Source organism: Sinocyclocheilus anshuiensis, unplaced genomic scaffold (assembly GCF_001515605.1).
Source record: "Sinocyclocheilus anshuiensis isolate Anshui unplaced genomic scaffold, SAMN03320099.WGS_v1.1 scaffold19261, whole genome shotgun sequence".
Taxonomy (NCBI): domain Eukaryota; kingdom Metazoa; phylum Chordata; class Actinopteri; order Cypriniformes; family Cyprinidae; genus Sinocyclocheilus; species Sinocyclocheilus anshuiensis.
Window position 1 is genome coordinate 1 of NW_015553708.1, and position 821 is coordinate 821.

Genomic DNA, 821 nt, shown 5'->3' on the forward strand with positions numbered 1-821 from the left:
CTACCATGACGTCGCCGTGACGTCGCCGCCGGTCTGTCGTCTGCCATCCCTATCAATCCCATTCAAAAATCTACACGGACTGGCGGCGTCGGAAGGGTAGACTGCTCCTTCTCCTTCTCCTGCTTAGCTTAGAAAAGGCACGAATCACTCGCCATAAGTGCTTACATCACACCCTATAGCGGCGACGTAGCAAAAAAAGGATTTTTTTTTACTTTGCGTCTGGATAACGTGCGTGTGGATAAGCGTCTGGATAACGTGCGTGTGGATAAGCGTCTGGATAACGTGGCAGGTCAAAGGAACCGGCGCCTCCGGCTCCTTCAAGCTCAACAAGCAGCAAACTGAGACCAAGAAGAAGCCGGTGAAGAAAGCGGCTCCTAAAGCGAAGAAGCCCGCTGCTGCCAAGAAGCCCAAGAGCGCAGCGGCAAAGAAGCCCGCTGCTAAGAAATCGCCCAAGAAGGCCAAGAAGCCCGCTGCAGCCGCTAAGAAGGCCAAGAAGAGCCCCAAGAAGGCAAAGAAGCCCGCAGCGCCTAAGAAAGCAGCCAAGAGCCCCAAAAAGGCCAAGACTGCAAAACCCAAGACAGCAAAGCCTAAAGCTGCCAAGCCTAAAAAGGCAGCTCCCAAGAAGAAGTAAAAAAACAGTTTTATTTCCCAACGGCTCTTTTCAGAGCCACCCACTAACTCTAAAGAAAGAACAATTTATTTTGTGGAAGTAAGGTTAGGTTAAGAAACATAACTAATTTGTACCACCAGTGTACTTTAAAAACAACACATTAAATGAAACAACATCACAATCCATCAACAACTCATTCACCACCGTTGTA

The 821-nt window shown here is 49.0% G+C and overlaps 1 protein-coding gene across 1 annotated transcript; it reads left to right on the forward strand.

The window, feature by feature from the left end:
* Positions 1 to 289: 289 nt before the first annotated feature.
* Positions 290 to 815, forward strand: LOC107668413 (histone H1-like; the record flags this gene model as incomplete). Its single annotated transcript, XM_016460282.1, has 1 exon — positions 290 to 815. A coding segment is annotated over one exon (342 nt), but the record flags the coding sequence as incomplete, so codon positions are not given.
* Between the last annotated feature and the right edge of the window lie 6 nt (positions 816 to 821).